The sequence below is a fragment of the Populus alba genome, chromosome 12 (assembly GCF_005239225.2).
Source record: "Populus alba chromosome 12, ASM523922v2, whole genome shotgun sequence".
Taxonomy (NCBI): domain Eukaryota; kingdom Viridiplantae; phylum Streptophyta; class Magnoliopsida; order Malpighiales; family Salicaceae; genus Populus; species Populus alba.
In genome coordinates this window covers 2,177,319-2,200,067 of record NC_133295.1, presented here as the reverse complement: position 1 = coordinate 2,200,067, position 22,749 = coordinate 2,177,319, and the positions used below count along the sequence as shown (strand labels likewise).

Genomic DNA, 22,749 nt, shown 5'->3' with positions numbered 1-22,749 from the left:
TATAAGAAGAAGGAAGCAAATAAAAGAACAATCACAGGCAATTAGCATTAAGCCCACTTGAAAAACTTTGTGAGAAAATGATAATTTTTCCACGTCAACAGATAAAGAGCACATGATCATGTCGACTTTCTAGTTTGTATTCTGCACTCCTGTAAGGCCTCACTCTCAATCACAGAAGCAAGAAAAAGAGACATTTTTTACCAACACTAAGGATAATTTTTTAACATTTTATGATAATTTTGATGTATTAATATAAAAAATAAAATAATTTAAAAAAAAATTATTCTAATATATTTTCAAGAAAGAAATTATTTTAAAAAAATATAGTACTTCAACATTTTTTTAGAGAGAGAAGAGCACTACTAGGTATGGTTTATAAATGTTATGCTTACTATGTTGAAAACATTAATACAAAAAAATAATCTAAAAATATAAAAAAACATTAATTTGTTTTTAAATTATATAGACTTCTTCTTTTTTCTTTTTTAAAAAAAGCCTAAAATGTTGCCATCTTTGCAAGGCAGCTCGTACAATTAAGATACATTAATATCACAGAGGCTATTATCCTTGCAATGCAGGCAAGTTGGAATTGCCAATGTGTGTTGGAGACAGGGAATTGCTTAATATACAATCAAATTAAGGAATCCAACAACATCAAGTCCAGGTTCCAAGGGCGGATCTTGGAGGTGGGATCAATAAAAAATAATTAATCTTTTTAAATAAAAGAATACAAAATTGCTTTAGTGAAATGGATTTGTACAGCTCTTTGTTGAACAAGCTCCTGCTTTACAGGTCCCAACCAGGGCAGCAAACTGAGAAAGAGGCCAGCCCTTCTGGACCCATGAAGACTTTGCTTCTTAGGTGGCTTCATCATGATGTCAATGAACTGAAAGAGATGTTCTTGATTCTCGCTCAAAACTTGCCCCTCACCAATTTTGTTGCCCACTCAAATCTTTTTCCAGGTACATGAAAAACAACTGTCATCTCCACTCTGCCTGTTGCAGTGATGTGAATATGATTCTTCATGTCTCTTTATCAGGGTTTTTTATCCTCTTTTCTTACTTTAGGGCAAGGTATTGATAAAGGGTTTTTGCTTTCTAGCTCTCTCATTTAAGTAAGGGATACTTTATAGCCATGAGACTACTTGCAGTTTTGCAGGTTTAAGATAGCAATGGTAAAAAACGTCATGACAGTGTGGTCCATATTCCATTTAAGACTGTGGGTTAGTGAAGCTTTTGTGGTTCATAATTCTCATGCTAATACCTTGCGCAATATGTTGATTAATTTTTAGGGGTTGGTAAGAGTTGTAATCAACACAGAAAAATTTCCTTTTCATATTGAGAGAATCTTATGATAACTGGAGATATAGTAATTGAGCCTACACACTCAATAATTTTATAATGTACGATATGGAACACAAGACAGGCAAGCCACTCTGGATAAATACTATATTCCAATGACTTTCTTGATGGAGATAAGCTTCCTTTTTCTTCTTCAAGTCTTGGATCTTAATCTTATAATGTATTTGGTGACAAACCACCAGGAATCTAGGGCTTTGTTTCCCATGAGATTCATGGCCTGGGACGAAGAAGGAGAGAGGCACTGAAAAATAGTGGATGTGGGGGTTTCTTGGGTGGTCAGTTTGCACTGAAAACTAGGGAAGCTTTTGTAGTTTTCTTCTGCTCTGTTGTGTATCCCTTTTTAACTGATTTTGCAGTCTTGGCCATGTGTAAAGATAGACATGCTTTCGGCATTCTCTGGCCTTTATTTTGTAGGATAACTTTCACATCATAATATGCTGTACAGGTTTTTCTGCGGGTGGAAAAAGGACTGAAGGTGGCCCTTGAGGCCTCCATTGGATCAGAGCACTGCTGTCTTCGAGCTAAAATCTCTTTCCCTGCAGTCTCGGCCTCTGGTTGTGGAGCTGAGGAAGTCTTTATTACTCTACAGAAGTAAGTTCATCTGCACTATTTGCTCTCGAATAAAGGAAATTCATGTTTCCTTTTGTATCCATTAAAGTGCACTGTGCATCACTGTTCCTCAATTATTGAGATGCTTTTTGCCTCAATTATTTGTACTAGACCACCAGGTATATATGTGTTTCTTATTGGTAAATGACTTCATCTAATTAAAGTTGCTTTTCTTTTAGCAGTTTTTATTTCCCTAAATTAACTTCAACATGTTTTTGTTTTAAACCCTTAAGCAAGTCCTAACATTTGGCCCCCCATTAACATTTTTGAAAGGAACAGAAGGGGGATTCGTGAGAAATGGATGGAAAGGAGGTTTCTGGTTCGTATTTGATGGTCTCGGAAGGGAAGAGTGACAGCTTCTATCCAATGTATTTTGGTGTTTCTTGTGCTTTCTTAGCCCTCAAAGTTTTGACAAAGCCTGATAAGGAAGACGATAGATGGTCAGAATTATGCGATAAAATGCTTCAAGGAAGTGCACAACTCTTGGGATTGCTTGTTTGGAAAATCCAGAGAGGAGGAGCAAATGAACAGTGTGAGCTTCTTCATAAGCTGGAGACTGCTGAGAAAGAGATCATGGAGCTGAAGAAAATAAGGTGCGAAGATGCAAAAGCGAACGAGAAAGTTGTTAGTATCTATGCATCGCAAGAGCAGAACTGGTTGATCGAAAGGAAGAAGCTTCGGCAGCACATTGGAGCTCTTATGAATGAATTGAGGTTTCTCGAGAAGAAGAATGAAGAAGCTATTTCTGAATTGAATGAAAAATTGAACGAGATGGAACTTTTGGTGCAGTCCAAGGATAAGGCAGTAGAGGAAGAAGAGTATAAGAGGAAGGAGTTGGAAGAAAAATTAGCAAAGACCGAAAAGATTGCAGAAGAATTGAGAGAAACGGCAAAGCGTGAAGCTCAAGAGCATTCTACTGATCTTTGGAAGCACAAAACCGCCTTCCTTGAGTTGGTATCGAACCACCGGCAGCTTGAAGCTGAGATGGGTAGAGCACTTAGGCAGCTTGAAGCTAAAAGGCAAGAGCTTGATTCAGTCTTAGAACAAAAAGAGGAGTCAGTGTTGCTGACTCAAAAATTGTCCATGGAAGTTGTGAAGATGAGAAAGGATTTGGAACAGAAAGATAAGATCTTGTCAGCAATGCTGAGGAAATCCAAGATGGATACAACTGAAAAGGAACTGCTCTTAAAGGAGGTTAAATTATCAAAGGCTAAAAGAAAGCAAGCTGAACTAGAAAGAGAAAGGTGGAAATCTGTTTCAGAGTCTAAGCACGAGAGACATTCATTAAGAAGTATGTTTTCTCACCACGCCAACCTGAGATCGGATGATCCTCCAATTGAAACAGGGGCATCACAAGCTGTGAACGGCAGATCACAGTCAATTGATTATGATATTGAGTATGAGAATCCTGAGTTTCAAAAGAACTTGAAAGCTTTTTCGCCACTTTCTAACCTCTATTCACCCGAAGGAAATAATGAATTAGGTGAGAAAATTTCCTTGCTTTCTATCTAACTTGATTCAACATGAACCTCTAATAATTTTCCAGCTTTGAGTATACATGGCTGAATCGCAGCCCTGATGCTTAATCTATATGTATTTTTTCCAGATCTCCTCTTTTCTATGTTTTTATTCCTTTCCTTACTTTGCTCTTGAAAGCTATTACAGCTGATGTCAAACGGTTGGAAGGATGGGTTCGATCAGAAGCAGAAAAGTATGCAGCTGCAATTGAGAAGAAGCATCATCTAGAGATAGGTGCTTTTGCAGAACAGATGAGACTGAAAGATGAGAAATTAGAAGCATTTCGTTGGCGAACGCTGAGCATGGAAATAGAATCAAAGCGACTGCATTCTCACATTGAAGGGCAAAACCGGGATGTTTCACAGATAAGGCATGAGAGCATGAAACTGGAAGCATTATTGTTCGAGAGGCAAGAAGAAATAACTGAATTGAAAAGGCAGCTCAAGGTACAAGTAAAACCTCCGTTTTGCCAGAAGGCTAACTTAAGTTCATCTCTAGAGGATCCGGCATTAGCCCATGATGCCATTTGTTCCATTGCCAAGAATGCAATGAAAGAACCAACAGAGAATGATCAAGAGACAAAAGTACATCAGATGGAAACATCTCGAGAGATGGATCCTGAAAAAGAAGAAGACGATGAAGAAGGCCTTCACAACCAGTTCAAGAATGTCGTTAAAACTGTCCAGTCTCCAGAAAAAGAGTTTGAGGAAGAGAAGGATGTTGCCAGCCAAGGTGGTACTCAGGAAGATAGTGCGAGTCCAGTGGTGGTTGATACTGTAGAAAAGTTAGCATTGACTAGCCAGTCATCGGTGAAGACAAATAATTCACCATGGAGGATGGATCTCCATGCTCTTGGAGTTTCTTACAAGATAAAGAGGCTGAAGCAGCAACTTCTAATGCTGGAGAGATTGGCAGGAAAGCAAGACAGTGGTGAACATATAGGAAACAGTGATGAGGCAAAAACAGGGATAAAGGGCTTCAAATTATTGATGTCTTTGCTTAATAAACAAGTTAACAGTTACCAGTCACTTCAAGGGAAGACCGATGAACTCTGCAAAAGGATGGTAAGCTCTACATAACTTTCGTGCATTTCAAGAATTATTACATTTTGGTCAATTCCCTTTTCAATTATGTTTCTTTTGACATTTCAGTATTTGATATTGTTCGCTATTCGAATTTTAATTTCCTTTGATAAACTTTGAAATTTTTACAAGATATGGGACGGCAGACTAAAAACAAACCTGGTTGAAAACTGACTGGAAGCAATGATAGGCATAGCTTCCTGCCCTACCATGTGTCCAACTCCCCCCCACAAACCATGTGATCAGTCTATCCGGTCCATCGTTTGTCAACATACAATTCTCTGAATTTCTGATCAGCTTTTTTTCCAATTTCTCTTTTTTGTGAACTGCAGCATGATAATGATGTGGACATGAGTCGAGGAGATTCCAACACTAGCACCGCCAGGAAAAAGGAAGAAACTAAAACATTAGAGCATTTCCTTGAGGAAACATTTCAGGTTCAGAGACACATGGTTGCAACAGGACAGAAACTGATGGAAGTTCGGTCCAAGATTGCATCTGGTTTTGTCGAGGTCCCTGAAGAGCTCGAAAAATCTGCTGGAAGCTTTGACATAAAGCGTTTTGCTGAAAACATAAAAATTCTTTTTCAGGAAGTTCAAAGAGGTCTTGAAGTTCGGATTTCTCGAATTATTGGTGATCTTGAGGGCACTCTAGCTTGTGAGGGAATGATTCGTATGAGAAGGTAGTGATAGACGAATAGGAAGTATAAATGTTTATACTGATATATGTATGAATCTATGGTTGAATTTTTGTTTAGGAAAGCCACATGCAATTTATTACAAAGTTTGCCTTTTATTTGTTTCTATAACAAGTTTCAAGCAAATAATTGATTAACAATCAGAGAAGGGTCCATAGTGTGCACACAAAGCTCTTGCTGCAGTTTGCAAATACTGTGAACTTTTCATATATAATGACTTTCTGTTTAAATTTTTTCCTAAAAATGTGAACAAAACCATGAGAATCTCACAAGAGGATGGCAATATCCTAGCACTTTAACCAACTAAACCAAAGAAACTTTTGTAATAAATGGCATCACATAAGATCTATATAGCAGAAAAGGAGCTTTGGGGTTTTATGGTAATGGAAATGGAAATATCAGATGAAAGGACACAGTAAATGAAGATTGGCAGTATGACCCAGAGAGGAAAGAAATGAGAAACAAGATGGAAGGACACAAGTGTGAGAGGAAATGTTGCTGCCAAACTGATGGAGCAAATGACAGATGCTGCTGGCGTACAAGAAGCGAAGGTGGGAGAAGAGTGTTTATTTTCCTAAGCTCCCATATCTCTTCTTATAGCATTGTGTAGAGCTTTAAAATGTTTTGATGCAGGAGACAGAAACTATTGAGAAGATCTTGGAGAAGTTAGAAGCTGGGGGGTGTGGAATTTCAGAAAGCTATGAAACATTCAGCTGCTACTTCCATTACCCCTCATCTCCGTAGAGTTAAGTAAGCAAAGGCTATCTTATGAGACTTTCCTGGTGCCACAGGTGAGACCTTAAGCTTTTCTTCTCGTTCTTACCTGAGAGTTGAGGGTAAAAGTAATGTGGACTCCTACAAGGGAAACTGTAATGAAACCCACCGCAGATTATAACAGCTTTGGAAAATCCATGCTCATGCACATAAGTTGACAAGAAAATGAGAAAAAAACTAACATGTATTTTGCTAGTTGTTCTTTTTTGAGAATATAGGGAAGCTACTCTGTCACTGCATTATGAACATTCGGGTTAAGAAACCAAACTGTGGGTACAAATTTTAAACATTCAGCACCTTTCTTCTTTGTGAATACGGGGATGCTTCTTTGTCAAAGTGGACTCCAAGACAATTGTTGTTGGAGAGGATAGTTCTCTTTTCTTCTTTGTTTTGTCATGCATTCGTCTGGTGCTTTTGGGGAAGTTTCCTGTGCCAAATGATTGGGCTGCTCTTGTGTGATATTCCTTTAGCTTTCATGTTTTGGAGGATCAAATATTTTCCACCAACAATCCTGATCAAATATTTAAACATCTTTAGAAACATTGTGAAGATTTTGTTAATATGTAACCATTCTAAAAAACATATTTTGAAGTTTATCTTGGAGTTTAGACTTGGAGTAAGTTCTCCATAACATTACCCGAGTCGAAGCCACCGATATAGTGGGCTCGAGTTGGCCTAAAATGAACTTATAGCGATAATTTAAAGTTGAATTGGTGGGATACATGCCCAACCTTGAATCACAATAAGTTTAAGGTGATGAGTTTTCAAAGCTAACTCGAGCTAAAACCACTAATATAATGTACTCATATTAGTTATCCCAAATTCACCAATATAGTTTGGATTTTAGTTTATAGACCTTAACTTGACCCTCATGGTGGATCTCATGATCTTAACTTAACTCAAATTATAAATGTGATGGGCTCGAGTTGGTCTAAACCCACAAATATAATTTAGGTTTAGGTTAGTAAGATTATGCTTTAACCTCAAGCTTTATAGACATTAGAGATGAGCAAAAAAATCGAGAAACCGAGAAAACTGAAAAAAAAAAAACCAAAAAAACCAAACTGAGAAAAAAAATCGATTAAAATTTTGAAAAAACTGACCGGTTCGGTTTAGTATCGGTTTTAAACTTATAAAACCGAACCGAACCGAAAAAATAACAAAAAAAACCGAGTCAAACTAGAAAAAACCGAGCCAAACTGCAAAAAACCAAGCCAAAACTAGAAAAAACCGAGCCAAACCGGAAAAAACCGAACTGAACCGAAACCGGCCGGTTCGAACCAGTTTTGGATTTTTTTTTTTTTTTTAAAAAAAATTTCAGTTTTGTACTTTTTAAAATAAAAACCAAACCGAACCGAATTTGCTCACCCCTAAGAGACATGGATTCAAAATGGTGAAAACCTAAGATTATCTCAAAACCAAATTATTAATAAGGTGGATTTGAGCTGACCTCATTTTAACCTACTAGGTTCAAGTGGGTCGATGAACTTAAGATGGTTGATTCCTCGGAGGTAGCTTAAGCTCGAACTATTAATCTGATGGGCTCCAGGTGGCATAACCCGAACTTTGGGCTTTTTCATGTTTGTGTCCATTGATTATATAACGATCTTGGTCCATAAAAATATTATTTTAATGTTAATCATCAAAATCATATTCATTTCATGAAAGCTATATAATTCCAGCTATAGAATATTGATGGTATTTGAGACCAACTAGTTCGGCACTAATTAACTAATGATAAATCTCAAACTAGCAAAAGCAGCCTGCTTAATTGGGTGAGTTCAAAGTAAGGTTTTATCTTTGTGTTAAAATCCCAGATGTCATCCTTAGCTACATTTTCAAACCCTAACCGTCCACATATACCATTCTCTCTTTCACTTGCATTTCACCATGCCATATGCAGACAAACAGGGAGAGCTTAGATTGGTTTCTATGACGACTTTTTCAAATTACAATGATTAAATTAAAACCCTAGATTTTCTACCAATGTAGGAAAAATAAGTCAAGCCATTATCTCTTGAGGTAGTAGAAGCGCCAGCAGCAGGAGATTTTGTTACATATGACTCTCGCCATTCACATCCACCACCACCGCCGCCACCCACCAAACACCACTAGCTCCCCCGTGTATCTTCCCTTTTCTAACCCGGAAAAAAAAACCATTTTTCCATCCATAAAAACATGATCTGGGCCGGTCTTATTTTTTAGAGAAATTCACTCTTGCACATTTATTTTGTTACATAAAGAAACAGGCACCGATGAGGTCTGACGAGCTAGGTTATGATCCAAGCCCAACTCCAAAACTCTCCTTGTTTTCACTTCCAGGCAAGCTACATGAGTCGCCGGCAAGGATGCTAACATCACCAATCCATACATTAGCTTCAGTGCCCTTCAAGTGGGAGGATGCGCCGGGCAAGCCTAGTCCTCCTTGCATGCCGCAATCCGATGAGCCCAAGATTGATAGGTGCTTGGAGTTGCCACCAAGGCTAAGGCCCAAGAGAGCAACATGCCCTCTCCAGCAACTGTCTTGGATGGACCTTACGTGCCTCGGTCCTGGTCTCTTGGAAAATGAAGTTCATCAGTAGCTCAGAGAATTTGGGCACGAAGGTGAAGACCAAAGGCAAGGCTATATTTGGGTCTAGCAGGTGAGGAGGTTTCAATAAGAATAATAAACAAGCTGTTGATCCTAGCCATGGAGGTGAAACAAAAGTTAAGATCATGAGAATTACAAGGAGACGGAGCTTCTTAGGGTGTTCTCACAATTCGTGGGTAAGTACTAAACTAAAATTTCAAAACTGACTCGTAATTTTGAACTCATCTTTATATAGACATTTAATGGATGTTGCTGAATATGGTCATGCATATACATTATGAATACCATAGAAATATGCAGAAGGCACATTCAATAAGGATTATGATCTTGAGATCAATCATATTATAAATAATTTTTGTTAGAAATCATAGAACACTAAAGCAATAGTTTTTTCTTATTTTTTGTTTTTGCAACTGGAAAAGGATTTTCTAGTAACTAAAGCAATTGAGCTTTTTATCACAATTATTAAACTTAACTTAACTCGGTAGTTTAATCCAAGAACAAGTCAATTTAAAATTTAGCATCAATCGAGTTTCATAAAAAAATAAGGAAAATTGACCCGCAACTCGGTTAACTTGGTTAAAATTCATTGATTTTTTGTAAATTATTTTTTTTTTTCTAAATTATCTTGTTTTGATTATATATATATATATATATATATATATATATATATATATATATATATATATATATGAGCTAACCTACCTAATCTATAATCTATGCCTTACACTGGATTGACCTACAATTCAAGTTTAATTAATATGTTTTAAATTAAGAAGGATTTGATTTTTGCGATTTGATTAGCCTAGTTAAAATTTATTAATTTTTTGAAAAAAATTATTTTTTTTTCAAAACAATCTTGTTTTGATATTAAAAAAAAAAAACAAATGAGTTAATTACTCAACTCACAATCTAGATCTTATATCGGGTTGATCTCCAAGTAAAGTTTAGTTAATATGGTTTTGATTAATTTAATTTTTTAGTCCTGGTTAAAAGCCATGAACTTTTCTTTAAGAAAATTACCTTTTTCAAAACGATTTTGTGCTCATTTTGATCTTTTGAAAAAAGTTAATCCGCTCAATTTATTATATATTCAAGTCGCTTTATATTAGATTTAATATCTAAGTGTGTGTGTGTGTATTGTGAATATGATTTTTGTTATATTCTCTTATAATTATTTTTTTGTACATTGTTAATGTAAATGGAGACAAAAATATGTGAAAGCCTTGAGGTAGCATGAATTAATGAATGAGGTAGCTGTGTCACCAAAATTTAATTTCTTCTCGATGAATATTTAATTGTGCTACGTACAAATATACATATTCCATGTGGTGCTATAATTCTTATAATTAATTTCTTAATTATTCCTTCCTCGACCGTTGAATTGAAAGATCAATATAAAAAATGTAACGTTGGTTAGATCATGTGACATATGTGCAATAATGTTTGGATGCTTCAAAATTCCACAGAAATGCATCATTTGCTTATGATTTTTCTCATCTTGAGTTATAAAACAAATGTTATCCCTCCATTTCTCTGAAGCTAGTCCACTCATCCGTCACAGAATTAGAATATGATGAGACATTCAATCTTGAAAAACACCTACACATTGAAGAAAAAATATAACTACAAAATGGGTGCTTTTCTAAATTTAGGTGACAAATGAAAGATCTCAAAGATTATATTTTTTCTAAATTTAGAATGATTATCTATTAAATAACTATTTGATATTATAATATATAATACTTTTCAAACTATTTATCGTTTCAAAATATATCAAAATAATATTAGTATATTTAAATCATAAAAAATATACTATAAATAAATAAATTAATTAATATGATTTTTTTTTAAAGGCAAGCGCGCTTTTAAAAAACACATAAAAACATAAACTATCTTATTTACAAACATACCATATGTTCATCCATTCATTCAAAAACAATTTGAAATTGACTAATTTCTTATTTCATGATGATTCTCTCCAATAATTAGCATAGTTATTAAAACCCATAAGAAGTTTATATAAAAGCAAGGTATTGATTATGAGTGAGGCTAATTAACCTGAATTAATCAATTTTTTTAAAAGATTAAAATGTTCCAATTAACTAAGTCAATATCTTATTGATTTTTTTTTAGATTCGACCTAAGTTAAGAAGTGAATCGATAAAATTTCAAAATTGACTCATCATACTATCTGTGATAATAACTATAATATTGGAAATGCATTGCAATATAATTAAATTTAACTAAGGGTTTTTAAGCCTTCATGTAAAACATAATTACAAAAAAAAAAAAAAAAAAACCTAACTGGTGCAGATATAATGAGATTTTCCTTTTCTAGAGGGCAACATAAACACACCCACATGCACGATCCTAGTTTCCAAGGTCACAAAATATGATTAAAGCTAAAGACAATGTCATTTTGAAAAAAGGAAAATCAAGAATAAGCTGCCGAAAGCCTTCTCTTCTTGTAACTGGCTTTGAAACAAGCCTGCCTCAGCTTCTTTGTTCTTTCTGTCAATTCCAAGTCTGGCAGTTCTTCGATAAGCCTTCTATGCTCCTCCAACATGATCGCCTCATATTCACTTAGCCCCATTTCCTACACCACATCTCATATATCAGTACAAGATCATATTGAATCCTCAAAAAATTATGGATCTGCCTTTTTTTCTATATTAGTTTGATAGCTTTACTAAAAATCAGCTAAGCAGGTATCAGAAACTAAGCTTTGGTGTAAAAAAACGACAGAAAAACAAAATTCGGATAAATTTCTTAATTAATTACTTTATGTTCAAATTTACTCCATTTTTTTTCCATATCCAAAACCCTATTCCTAGAATTCTTGTTTCGCTTATGCATGCGCTGTTCATAGATTCTTATACACGGTCTAATTATATGCTGTTGAAGACATAGTTATAAATAAAATCTTCTTTAATTAATTAATCAAAGCAAGAACAATATGTCATGCACGTACCTTGACATTTTTGATGAGAGAAGTCAAGCTCTTGATCTTCCTGTGAGGCCACCTCATTATCCTAAGCTCTCTGCATCTTTTTTTCAATACTGTTAACCCCACTTTCATTTCCCTAGCTGCTTGAGTGATTGGCATGTTGAAATGCCTTTGAATTTCTTCCAGTTCCAATCCAACGGTCCTCTTCCTCCCACTCATCTTTCTAACTTCTTCTTCTTCCCTCATGCTTGGAGAGCTAGCACAATCACCTTGGACCAACATCATTGAAACTTCATGCAGCAGTTCACTTTTAATGACGTTGTTGTCAAGGTTTAGAGTATAAGAAGGATGGATGCTAGGGTTTATCACCGGCTTCGTGTCGATAGCATTTGCTTGATTGTACCAGGAATCAAGATAACTCTCAGAAAATATATTATCATTGTTGATAACTTCATTGTTTTTGAACCCATTAAAGCTCTTGTCGTAGGGCACAAAGGGTGGCAAGTTTAGCGGCTCGAAAAGGCTTTCCAACGGGGGAAGTTCCGAGATCCTGTGAACATATGAACAAAATTTAACAAGATTAATTAAGGATCATGAGAAGTAAACTTGAAAATCTGAACAAAAGGAAGCATAAAATTATATATTGAACGATTAAAATTAGTGATGAAGTACATTTTTTACAAGACAAGGGGGGGGGGGGGGAGGATAATCTTACTGGTTGAAGATATCTTGATCATCAAGAACCCAGGCCTCAAAGTCGAGTGGATTCTCCATTTTTGGAACAATGAGTTGATGCCTTGTTGAATCCATTGAGAAAGACAAGGAGGGAAAAGAAATGTTGGGGGAGGGATTGATGGGAGAAGGGTTTAAGGAGGGTTATAAATTATGGTGGAGATTAGAGATGGATTAATTGAAATATGTGCACGTCCATGAGAGTTACAAATCATTCTACTGTTTTTAATTAATGCTCACATTTATTAATTAACAATTACCAATAATCATTCTTGGGGGCTGCATGATGTATCTCTATTTAATGACTCTTCAAGAATCATTTACAGCTTTTTAATGCTTGGCGCATGAATATTGTTTTTATGTTATGTTTTTCAAAATATTTTTTAATTAGTTTTTATTTTAAAAAATATCAAATTAATTTTTTTTATATTATTTTGATCTTGTTATATATACTAATATTAAATATAAAAATAAATTTAAAAATATTTTTAATAAACACTCTTCACCATAATATATTCATTTTGTACATATTTTGTACAAGAACACAAGAACATTATGAGGCCAAAGTAATTTTCTTATAATAATATCCCCAAAATAATAATTTTATTTCATGGAACTTTATGTTCCAGAACATGTATATTAGTTATTTTGAAAATTTTTTTGTTGATAGGAGATTTTCTATATATTTGGTTTTATAACATGTAATCCAATTTGAAGATATCTTTCGTCATCGAAAATCATTAAAAAAAAAAAAATTCCTACACCAATTCATTAACGAGGCATTGCTAAGTAAGAGTGAGTTATTTTAATGTAATACAAAATTCTTTCAACATGGTTTTCTTAAATTAATATCTTATTTATTTAGAAGTATAGCCAAAAAGGGCTTTGATTCCTTCAAAGCTCAAATGATTACTTCACAAGAGGTGTTTCAAAAACGTTTTAGCAATTTTCATAAGTTTTTCAGTAAAAATTACACTTTTTTATAATAATCATGATTTAATTTTTTAAAATCAAATCAAATATAACATATATTTTAATTATATTGCAAATTAATCTATCACACATTAAAAAATCTAATTTTAATTTAATTTTAAATTAACAAGTCATCAAATCAAGATATCAACTAACCGAATGTACTAACACTATACATGCATGGGTAGAAGAAACTCCACCACATGATGGTAAAAAGAATTATCAATGAAAGTAGGTTACATGGAGATTAACGAGATTGAAGGCTCATAAATTCACTCTTAAGGTTTCATAATTACCATCTTATCTTAAATTTTTCTGGGATTTGGAGATTATTAGTAAATGCTAATTATGGTTTCAGCCGTCACTGCAAGTAATGGCTCAAGCCGCCGTTACTTTGATGTCTATCTCCTTGGGCTTTCTCAAGCCACCTTTGTCAGATTTGAGTGGAGGCCTGAACCCAAGACTCCCTCTAGCCGCCACACCTGGGCTTGCCCTAGGCGACCTCCTCGCCGTCCATACAGGTCTCAGGTCCTCTGTGCGAAGAAAAATCATCTTTGTTTTGTCCCCACGAGGCTCGCCTAGAAGGGACAATCATTCCACTTTTTTTCCCTTCTGGGTTCCCACCAAATTGCCACCAATCACGGCAGTGATTTGCACATCAAATAATACCCAAAGTCCACTCATGGATTGGAAACCTATTTGAAAAAGATGAAGTGCTAGTATCTCCTGTGTTAAAATCCATCGTGCTTTCCATGAAGTTGAGATCAATGCCCTACACTTCAATGGGTCGATCCTAGCTCCGGCTCACCCATTCCTAGCACAACATAGATGTTAAAAAAATTGATCTAAGTTAGATTCAATTACTATGAGTTCATTATAAACACGTAATGATTGTACAACTAGGCTCATTTAGGTAAATTTGGCGCTTAACATGTGTTCCATGGATAATTTGGATGTGTGCATAACTACAATTATGTTTATCATTTTAGCTCAGTTTCTTCTTCTTGTTTTTTGTTGGGGAAAGCTCAAATCTTCTATGGAAGGTTACTAGACGTTTGATTTAGAGGAAGATTGGTTTTTTATTGGCCAACTTACAATGGCATTGGTTACTAGTTGATCTTTACGATGGTGGAGGTCTATAGAGGGTGATGGATGCTGGGAGTTGGCCAGAGAAATCTGGGGTGTGAATAATGATTGGTGCCACTGTTTTGGAGACTTCGTAAAGTGAAATGATAGCATCCGCTGCTGCTTTGGCTTCATAAAGGGCATGGCCAGCCTGCAATGAGTGACATCAAGGTCACGTTTTTGCGGACAGGACAGCAGAATCCCCACTCTTCTATCAAGAAAGTGGAGCTCATGCTCTCCACATATAAGATAAAAGTTATTATTTTTAAATAAACTAATTGAAAAGACAAGGTGACATTAGATACAAATTTAGAAAATGTAATCACCATTAACGATCAAGAACTTGGGGCGCGTGGGTGAAACCATTAGGAAGGGAGAAGGATGGTCACGGGTTACGTCCTGCTGAGAAGGTAGCAGAGCAGCACTGTGACATTCAAGCGTGCCTTTTAAGGGCATGGATAAAGAACTCCAAGCAGAAGCTGGGTTTTGCAGGAAAGAGAGTTTACTTGTTACAGAAACAAATAAATTGTGGACGATGATAGGTTAATTCAACGGTTAAAATCTACCCATCAATCCATCTATCTACATGTTCTTCTTCTCTTCTCTTCTCTTCGGGGCCTTTTGCTTCTTGTAGGGTCATGCAATCTTGAGGTGGAGGCATGGTAGGGTAGTGTGGTTATGACCCTTTAGACCAAACAAACAAAGACAAGAGCGTAATGGGTCCTACCTAAACCCAAATGATGAGAAATGGGGTTGGAGTGGCAAGGCTTATAAACCTAGAAAAAAGTAAAATATTGCCCCGGAATTGCTGGCTTTGCACAAGGGGATTTATTGCATGTGTTCAAGTCATCATATTGCAGTGACTTTGTTAGTAAATCTCATGTGAAGATAGGGAGATGTTATGGAATTAATTTGAAATTAGAATCCATGATATTGTGCAATAAAAAAAACAATATCTTCTCCATCTTGTGAAAATTGTAGTTCTTATTCTTATCTTTTTAAAATTTTTCATAATCAAAAGAGAAGGCACTAAAAATTTTGTGCCTTGAAGTCACCTAAGAAGCCCCCACCCCTCACACAGACGTGCTAACCTTAATGCCCGTCTTCGACTCCCCCCCCCCCCCCCTTCTCTCTACAACTCCTTTGTTTTCCATTTTTTGATACTAAAGTTGTCCTTTTTTGTCTGTTTAGTCAAAAATCTGTTACCAAACACACACAGTGTTCTCTGACAATTTACTTTCGCTTCTTTGTGTCCTTATCTGTAGCCTACTACTTCCCTTACTTTCATACTTTGCTGCTGCTTCCTAAAATTTGAATTGAGGCAAATGGGTTTTGGTTTATAGCCCCCCAGCTTAACAAAAAAGCCAAAAGTTTGCATCTTCTTGTGATAATTTCACAATCAGGTTAGTCATCTGAATTTCATACACAAAACCCGGTGTTTTTTTCTGTTTGTTTCATGAGAAAATGTTAGGGGCAAGGTTAAAACTGGCCCAGAAACTGTTAAAGTTGCTGTTTTGATTAGTTGAGGGATTTGTAAAGTTCAAAACTTTGATATTCATGGGGTTTCCTGTGAAGTATTCAAAAACTTTCAACTTTCGTTATTCTTAAGGATTGGTTGTCACTTACTTTTCATGTGCTTATATTTAATTATTGATATCATTAGAGTATTGGTGAAGATTCAGACAAAATGAGCTTTCTTGCAAGTTGTATTTATGAGGGAATTGAGTGTTTACTGTAATGTTTTTTTAATTTTGTGCTTTGTCTGTGTAGTTGCAGAAATGTGCAACCTGCAACGAGTACTGTCTGCCTTATACTGTTGGTTTTAATTATGTTGAAATCTTGTTTGGAATATAGATGCTTTTGGTATCTTTTTAGCTGTGGCTTGTTGTGAATGAGAGTTCCTGTCTCTCTGTCTCTCCCTCTCTCTCTCTTCTCTGTGATACTTCAGGGAATTTGAATTTTAAATTTTTTTGGGTATGATCCTTCTCTCGCACTGGATCACAATTTTTAGTATTTTAATTGGTTTCTGATTTTGGGTCCTAAACAGAAAGCAGACTTATGATTTAGGGTTTGCTGTTTGTTTCCTGCTCCTGACTTATGTGAGTGCTCACTTCTTAGCTTGACATTGCTGCAGGGCAACTAAGAGGACCTATCTCCTTCATGGGTACAATGACTGCATCTTCTCTCTCTAGAGAGGCGTCAAACTATGACGAGGTTTCTATGCAGCAGAGCTTGCTCTTCTCTGATAGTCTGAAGGTACTTTAGGATACATTGGATTTGCTAGTCTCTAAGCTAGCGAGTCAATGTATCTTTAAGGCATCTTAGATTTCATTTCCCAGGTTTTACTTTTCCCCATGATTAAGAGGTGGTATGTCTCAGTATGTTGCATTTATTTTCAAGTCTAAGTAGCATCATGTCATTATTGGTTCTAACATTCAGCCAATATACAAGCCTCGTCAGTGAAATTTTCAATTTGTAGTCAAGCCTTGTGGATGATAGTGTACATTCACATGGTCACCATTCTACTATTATAGTTTATATAGTCTGAGTGGTGGCAGAATATTCGTAGCTCACAATAAGGCTGTATAAACTGGGGTCTTGCAGTTTGCTAACTTGTTGTGTGTCTATCAGGATTTGAAGAATCTGAGAAGTCAGCTATACTCGGCAGCTGAGTATTTTGAATTATCGTACACAAATGATGACCAAAAACAGATGTGAGTTTCTGCTGCTCTGATTTACCATGGATGATGGTCTCAACTACAGAGGTTAATTTTTCTTTTTATTCTTTCGCCCTTAAAAAATGAAAATCTCCTGTCCATGCAGAGTGGTGGAAACATTGAAAGATTATGCCATCAAAGCTCTTGTGAATACAGTGGACCATTTGGGTTCTGTGACATACAAGGTTAATGATCTCTTGGATGAGAAAGTTGATGAAGTTTCTGGAACAGAGTTTCGCGTGTGTTGCATTGAACAGGTACGCATGAAATTGATTTTTGGTAAAATGTTGGTAAGTTTGGATTCCGTTGTGATTGAGATCTTCTAAAGATAATCACTTATGACCTGATCTTAATAATATAAGTTGTTGAGGCACCAATAGGGAATCTACTTTGAAGTTAACAGTCCTGCATTCAAGAAAATTAAATTTGAGAGGGAGAGAAAAAATGCCTTCTCAGCAATGAAAAGCCTCAGTGATGAAACAAGGCTAGGCTGGTTGTCTAGAACAGTTTGACTTTGTGCTTAGTTAGACATGATTTAGGATTAGATTGCTCTATGACTAAAAATACGAACAGAAAAAAAAATGGCATCTATAAAGCTTAATTGCTTTCATGGTTGCAGAATGATGAATAATGTTAAACTGATTGAATCCGAAAATGGAGTATCACTAGGATTTTGATGCACTTAAGGACTCTTTTTTGAATTTCATAACACAAACACACATGTTTGGATTTTAGGTATATGGTTGCTTGCCTAAGGTTTTAATTGATAATGTACCTTGTCTATGGAGCTTGAGATGGAAAACTATATTTGTAATTGAATTACTTGGAACATATGTTAGGTATAGTAGTAGAGGGCCTTTTCTTGCTCCTATGATTCCCCTCTTGTATGATGACAGATTGTGCAATGATGATTGCTCTATAGATAAAACACCAATATGTTTCTAATTATAGTTATAACTGAAGGATGGCAACAATTCCAATTTACTGACTTCTTTTTTATCTCTTTCCTCCAACATGGTATGGTAGAGATTACGGACATGTCAAGAGTACATCGATCATGAGGGCATCTCACAACAGTCACTGGTGATTGACACTCCAAAGTACCATAAGCGGTACATCTTGCCAGGCAATGACCTTATCCTTTTTCTCATTCTTTTATTCCCTGCATATATATACACATCCACGGACTTTTCTTTAGCACCTTTTGTCCCTTATCTGGATTCGGAGATGTAAAGTAAATATCCTCTTTGGTTCATGTTCAGTTGGGGAGACTATGCATGGTGCCATCCGCACTAAATCAAAATACCAAGGGTGCAGCCTAGATGATGAAGATGATTGGCATCAATTTAGGAATGGTAGGGTGCCTTGCTTTTATTATGGATCGTTTATTGTGTATTTGTAGCTTTGGATCAAAATTTGAATGTTCTGTCATCTGAGTGTTACCAAAGCTGTTCGAGCTACAATTAGAGAAGCCCCATCATCAGCACGGGAAACCCCGACATCTTCAGCCAGGGAAACCCCGACATCTTTGGTGAATTCAATGAGGTATGAAATGGTTTTTAAATCTTCAAATTATTGTGATTGTTTAGTTAGAATATGCTAATGTAAAGTTGCATTCCATGCAGAAAGGGACGTTCCCCATCACCTTCTCCACGACCTCCTCCACAACGATCTGCAACGTTTTCCTTTACATCTACCATGCCCAAAAAAGATCTAGGTTTGTTTGCTTTCTGTATTGTCATACTTTGAAACCTAGTTCATTCTCTCTTCTTTCTTTTCCATGGGAAGTTTTCAAAATCATGTTAGTTACATTCTACTGTTGAAGAAAATTTCAAACTCACAATGCTTCTATACTGGTGCGGATCTTTAACTGATGATGCCTACTCACAAATCAGATAAGCGAAGCATTTCACCGCATCGATTTCCACTCTTGCGTTCTGGTTCTGTGTCAAGTAGGTCAACAACTCCAAATACAAGTAGGCCTACCACTCCAAGCTCTGCTCCTGCCAAAAAACGGGTGTGTATACCATCATAATATTTCATTGGAAAAATTTGTAGATTTAAGCATTACTGCCACTTCAAGCTAGAATAATAATCATCATCATCTACCTTGAGCACAAAATCATTGAATTTTTGTTCTGTTCTGCAGTACCCTTCCGAGCCTCGAAAATCAGCATCCATGCGTCTCCAGGCTGAAAAGGAAAATACCAAAGACATTGAACAATATCCCAGCAAAAGTAAGCGTCTCCTCAAAGCCTTACTTAGCCGGCGCAAATCAAAGAAAGATGAAATGCTATATACTTACCTGGACGAATATTGAGAGTAAAAGTGATGAGGACAAAAAAGCTAAAGGAGGAGACAAGGAATGAGCAACGACCATGAACCTGCAGTTTTTCTATTTTTCAATACCCACTCTGTACTTGATACAGTTGATTTTTCCCCCCACCAAGCAGTAGATAATATTGTCAAGTAAAAGTCCTTTCAAGTGTAATATTATTTTGTGTACCAGTAGACGATCATCCTACAGTAATGGATTTTGTTGAGTTTCACCAAGGTTAATTATCCTTGAAGAAAAGAAAAGGAGGTTGATTATTTATTTTCAAAATTATGTGTTGCTATCTCTAATGAGTTGCATGTAGTTTTTTTATTTGGCTTGGTATCCATGCTGGTCACTGAATTATATATATTCCCTGTCTGTCTCTTACTTTCTTGGGTTTCTATACCTTGTAATCTTCACAATTTTCTCTGGTTGTCTTTTTGTTGGCATGTGAGCCTGGCCATGTCTTTTCGGACGACATTTGCAAAAATTATCACGGTTTATGCATAGCAAAACAGAATAGGCTGGAATTGGAATGCTTATGCTGGGGGTGAATTATACAATGATGCCTGAAACATGGTTGAAAAAATACATCAAATGACTGCGGTGGGTGGTGTGGAGCCTGTTATTATGTCCTAATAACTACTTGATTTAGTATCTTTAAATTCTTCTTTAACACAATGCCTTGTGCATATTGAGACAATAGCATAATAATCCGTCATGATCAAATTAACACCTCAAACCAAAGCTTGTCAAAATTCTGTAATGGACTAAAATCACAAGACATTCTACAAAACTTCGTGAATACTAATACATGTCATGATGCCATTCCTTTTCCAAATTCTTCAATTGTTTTTGTTGTGAGCGTGAGGACATCCACAAAAGCAGAAAATGATGCTCGGAGAAATCTCGCCTCAACTGCCTCAAAGTGCCTATCATTACATCAAAAAACAGATCATTAGAAGGGCAAATCAAACTGTAAGGTATTAGGCAATTTGATACAAGGGAAAGGCATGCAGTACATAGATACTTCACAGACACCAGGTAAACACACCCTTGACTGGAAAAAAGGTAAACAACTAAAGGTAGGAAGGGGAGGATAGCTAATTTACAGATTTTTTTTTTTGTTTTTAAAGAAAGAATAATGGTGTGATTTAATTGCTTAAAAAACAATATATAGTCAGGCTATTGTTGTATTTTGCGATAGGCATTATGGGCCAGCTGGAGTGATGGAAGATGTAGGATTAGAGTGGAGGTAGGGTTAGAGCATGCATGAGTATAGCAGATTGGTTCATGATCACACTTGTAAGGGGACAGTTCTTTTATTTGCATCTTCCAAGCAATAAACTGAGCCAATTCCTGCTTCATCAACAATTTCCAAGAGGCAGAAAAATACATAATAAATAAATGCTATAATAAGCGTGTGTGATGCAGAAACACATGAATATTATGCCTAAAGGGCTGAATGAAGTAGTCTAAAAAGCGCGATCTTGATTGGGGAAAAAAAGAAACTGGATTATCAATTGGCTGTATACAAAGAAACTTTTTTTTTTTATTGGCAACAAGTATAAGAAAAGGGATAACAGTTTTTCTCTTGCATGAGATTCAAAGCAAAGGTTAAAATCAGTATATCACCATCACAAAATTTTGAAAAACATTTCATTCTTGCCATCCTAGAGAATCCATTAGATTCAAACATTAAACAGAAAGCAAGCACTGATAAAAGCTAACCATCATCATGGAAACATGCTTACACTGACAATTTCCCATTAGAGACCGACATCAGCCTTTTCACTTTATCAGGCTGCAGCTGCATTGGGAAAAAGAGAAAAATAAGGATCTAACTAAACAACAATCAATGCAGAGATGAAACTAAGCGACTGCTTCACCTCCTTATCAACAGCTAATGCTGCATATACTATAGAAGCATTCTCCTCAGACCCAAAATCTACTTCGAAGTCACTGCAGAAGACAATTTACTCCACAACATCAAACAGTGATTTATAAAAGAAATTCTCAAAAGTAAATGAACCAATCACTACAATTGATGCCTTGTGAACAGAAGCACTTAATAGAGCATGTCAACAAAACAGTTTCTGTGAATTCATCATATTTCCTTGCATATAGATTCTTTTCTATGTGAATTCATTCATCAAAATTATAAGCATTGCCTGATATTCTCAGTATTATAGTACTGTTTGCTCACATTCTTTAAACATGTTTAACTAATTAATTCTTGAGTATCAAAAGCTTCACAAACCACAATACAGAATTTGAAATTTTGCATAAATAAGCTAATTATGATGATGCAACTTCATTTTCATAAGATAATAGCTAATAACACGTTAGCCTTGCATTGGTAAAACTTAAATATCTTACTAATTATAGTCAAAAGGCTGCGTTTGTTTGCTTATAATTTCTACAAAGATGGAATCTACCTACTTTAAAGTTATAGATCCAGCATGTTAAAAATGAAAAAAACTAATTTTTCTTCTACATTCCTTCAATTTCAAAACAAGTTCCTTTCATACAGCTAAATTGATAAAATCAAAATCACAAAAAGGGACAGCAAACCAAAAAGAAAAGGAAAGAATCAAGACTAATGTCCTCTGCTACTTTACTTCAAGCAACAGCATATTGACCTACTTTCAGCACCAATGGTAAAACTCAAAAACTGATAGCTATAAATCACAAGTTTTTAGCTATTTTGATATAATTTCTGCACTACAAATCAATTTTTTTTTTTAAAAAAACCCACAAACAAGAAAGAATCACTTCACAAACCATGTCATTCAAAACTATCCATAGAAGACAACACTAAAGATTGAGTCTTTATTTACTTTACACAATTAACATCACATATGAAAAAAACCCAAATCAATCCTCAAGCCAATAAATGGAAAAGTAAAAAAATATCATGACTAGACACACACATACACAAGATATTTGCTGATGAAAAGTATGACTTTAGATGTATTGAGATAAAGAAACTTAAAAAAAAAAAAAACTCCAAGAAACTATAGACACAGAACAAGAATGCAGTGAAACACAAAAGGGATTTGGTAAATAAAGAGAAAGATAAAGAAAGTACCAGCTGAAATCCCATTGGGCATCCATAGCAGCAGCAGCCATCACTTGATGTTGCAGTAATGACTTGGCTTTGACACCCTCATATCAGTTTTCACAACTGAACTATGAATTTTAGCCATAATTATTCAACGGTGCCGTTTCATGTCTTAAGAGAGACAGGTAAGGGGGGCTTGTTAGTTGTTATATAATACGATGTAGTTTTTATTTTTAATGAT

At 35.6% G+C, this 22,749-nt stretch overlaps 4 protein-coding genes across 9 annotated transcripts; 2 read left to right on the top strand and 2 right to left on the bottom strand.

Moving 5' to 3' along the window:
- Positions 1 to 599: 599 nt before the first annotated feature.
- On the top strand, positions 600 to 5,365 carry LOC118032966 (uncharacterized). Of its 5 annotated transcripts, XM_035037785.2 has the most exons (6): positions 600 to 686; positions 793 to 962; positions 1,807 to 1,952; positions 2,244 to 3,453; positions 3,627 to 4,552; positions 4,903 to 5,365. In XM_035037785.2, the coding sequence occupies exons 4-6, from the start codon at positions 2,268 to 2,270 to the stop codon at positions 5,254 to 5,256; spliced, it is 2,466 nt and encodes an 821-aa protein (XP_034893676.1). In that variant the 5' UTR covers positions 600 to 686; positions 793 to 962; positions 1,807 to 1,952; positions 2,244 to 2,267; the 3' UTR covers positions 5,257 to 5,365. The 5 variants fall into 5 exon arrangements, with proteins under 5 accessions (XP_034893676.1, XP_034893693.1, XP_073259811.1 ...); XM_035037802.2 differs by lacking the exons at positions 600 to 686; positions 793 to 962 and having other exon boundaries at positions 1,122 to 1,952; positions 2,250 to 3,453; XM_073403710.1 differs by lacking the exons at positions 600 to 686; positions 793 to 962 and having other exon boundaries at positions 1,122 to 1,952.
- A 5,703-nt stretch (positions 5,366 to 11,068) lies between these two features.
- Positions 11,069 to 12,355, bottom strand: LOC118033026 (protein RKD4). The gene is made up of 3 exons (XM_035037868.1): positions 12,297 to 12,355; positions 11,606 to 12,131; positions 11,069 to 11,230 (listed from the first exon to the last, which is right to left on the bottom strand). Exons 1-3 carry the CDS (start codon positions 12,353 to 12,355, stop codon positions 11,069 to 11,071), a joined length of 747 nt encoding a protein of 248 aa, XP_034893759.1.
- Positions 12,356 to 15,537: 3,182 nt separating this feature from the next.
- LOC118033035 (protein ABIL2) lies at positions 15,538 to 19,732 on the top strand. 2 transcript variants are annotated; one of them, XM_035037878.2, is made up of 10 exons: positions 15,538 to 15,813; positions 16,545 to 16,666; positions 17,042 to 17,124; positions 17,234 to 17,384; positions 18,154 to 18,253; positions 18,390 to 18,482; positions 18,576 to 18,672; positions 18,753 to 18,844; positions 19,023 to 19,144; positions 19,277 to 19,732. In XM_035037878.2, the coding sequence occupies exons 2-10, from the start codon at positions 16,571 to 16,573 to the stop codon at positions 19,445 to 19,447; spliced, it is 1,005 nt and encodes a 334-aa protein (XP_034893769.1). In that variant the 5' UTR covers positions 15,538 to 15,813; positions 16,545 to 16,570; the 3' UTR covers positions 19,448 to 19,732. The 2 variants fall into 2 exon arrangements, with proteins under 2 accessions (XP_034893769.1, XP_073259764.1); XM_073403663.1 differs by lacking the exon at positions 15,538 to 15,813 and adding an exon at positions 15,851 to 16,384.
- Positions 19,733 to 20,094: 362 nt separating this feature from the next.
- On the bottom strand, positions 20,095 to 22,685 carry LOC118033051 (uncharacterized). The gene is made up of 4 exons (XM_035037897.2): positions 22,536 to 22,685; positions 21,334 to 21,406; positions 21,199 to 21,254; positions 20,095 to 20,376 (listed from the first exon to the last, which is right to left on the bottom strand). Exons 1-4 carry the CDS (start codon positions 22,574 to 22,576, stop codon positions 20,262 to 20,264), a joined length of 285 nt encoding a protein of 94 aa, XP_034893788.1. The 5' UTR covers positions 22,577 to 22,685; the 3' UTR covers positions 20,095 to 20,261.
- Between the last annotated feature and the right edge of the window lie 64 nt (positions 22,686 to 22,749).